Genomic DNA, 1,721 nt, shown 5'->3' on the forward strand with positions numbered 1-1,721 from the left:
ATGGCTGCGGTTATACCGATCACTCCCTAAAGGATCACTACGCGAAACTAGAGCATTCAAGAGGTGAGTATGCGTATCCGCCATATTGGATCCTCCGGAGACAGAAGATTATTTTATTACATTTAAGTATATATTTGGTTTATAAAGCGAATTTGACTCAAAAAGGCGGGTACTCAATAATCTTCTCTCTTCAGAGGACCTAATATAGCGGATGCGCATACTCATCTCTTCAGTGCTCTAGCGAAACAGTACGACAGCGTCATCTGTGAGCGAACCTGCAATTAATTATTAAAGGGAATACTGTGTAATAATATCAGGAAAGACAATATGTTGGTCCAACATCAATCTGACGTGGACGAACTGTTCGACGTGAAAAATAACTTTTTCATCGGCAATTATCAACAATGCATCAACGAAGCACAGAAACTCAAGGTTTATGTCTCTCTAGAATATTTATTACAAGCATCAGCTGTATCAATTATGATATACTAACTGTAAGGTATTCCCTTACCATCATAGCCATCTTCGCCAGAGTTGACAATGGAAAGGGACGCCTACCTGTACCGCGCGTACATAGCGCAGCGGAAGTTCCGTGTTGCATTGGATGAAATTAATGGTTCATCACCATCGGAGCTGCAGCCGCTTAAAATGTTGGCGGACTACTTCGCCAATCCTAACCGTAGAGAAGCGATAGTAACAGATTTACAGCAGTCAGCGAATCGTGGCAATCAGGATAATCCAAACTTCCTCATCGCCGCTGCGACTATTTACTGCCACGAGAACAATCTAGAGGCGGCCCTTACGCTGCTTAATAACGCGAATCATTTAGAATGCTTAGCGTTGAAGTTAACTATATATCTGAAAATGCATCGAGTAGACCTCGCGAAGAAGGTATTGAAACAGATGCAGGAAAGGGACGACGATGCCACTTTGACGCAGCTAGCACAAGCGTGGATAAACACGAGTGCTGGAGCGGATAAGTTACAGGACGTCTACTACATATTTCAGGTATAAAGTAACATTTACTGCTGGAAGTAACGGGTCTTTGAGGATCTTTTAACGATATCGGTTGCATTATATTATTTTAGGAAATGATAGATAAATATTCGCTCACGAGCATGATGCTAAATGGGCAAGCTACTTGCTTCATTGGTCAGGGTAAATACGAAGAAGCCGAAAGGGTTTTACAGGAATCCCTGGAGAAAGACAGCAACAATCCAGTCACTTTGATTAACATGGTCGTCCTTTCGCAACACCTGGGGAAGCCCAGCGAAGTTTCCAATCGCTACTTAAGTCAGTTAAAGGAGTCGCACGCGGACCATCCATTCGTTAAAGAGTATTCCCAGAAAGCAATGGAATTCCAGAGGCTCGTGAAACAGTTTTCGTGCACCTGAACGTGTTACACTGAATCACAGCATTTATAAATCCCTTGAAACACGAGGATCAAATGTTATTGTAATAATATAAATTTTAAATATAAAGCACTTTGCAAAATGTGGAGTGTTCTCGTAGCATATATACTTATCTTTATTCTTTTCAGAACAATGCTACACTAGGGTGGCTCTTATTTACTCTTGGTAAATTTTTTTTTAAAAAAAAAATCCGTGTAAAGTTTGAGCTCGATCGGATAACGGGAAATGGTGCCCCTGGGCCCTTAAACATTTAAATCATTATTTAACAGCTCGCGAAGTCGATTTTATATAATATTCTCCAAATTATTG

General features: G+C 40.8%; 1 protein-coding gene across 1 annotated transcript; it reads left to right on the top strand.

Moving 5' to 3' along the window:
• Positions 1 to 251: 251 nt before the first annotated feature.
• On the top strand, positions 252 to 1,516 carry Epsiloncop (coatomer subunit epsilon). The gene is made up of 3 exons (XM_076815056.1): positions 252 to 432; positions 520 to 1,008; positions 1,089 to 1,516. The coding sequence occupies exons 1-3, from the start codon at positions 328 to 330 to the stop codon at positions 1,392 to 1,394; spliced, it is 900 nt and encodes a 299-aa protein (XP_076671171.1). The 5' UTR covers positions 252 to 327; the 3' UTR covers positions 1,395 to 1,516.
• The last annotated feature ends 205 nt before the right edge of the window (positions 1,517 to 1,721 follow it).

This window comes from Andrena cerasifolii, chromosome 6, assembly GCF_050908995.1.
Source record: "Andrena cerasifolii isolate SP2316 chromosome 6, iyAndCera1_principal, whole genome shotgun sequence".
NCBI lineage: Eukaryota > Metazoa > Arthropoda > Insecta > Hymenoptera > Andrenidae > Andrena > Andrena cerasifolii.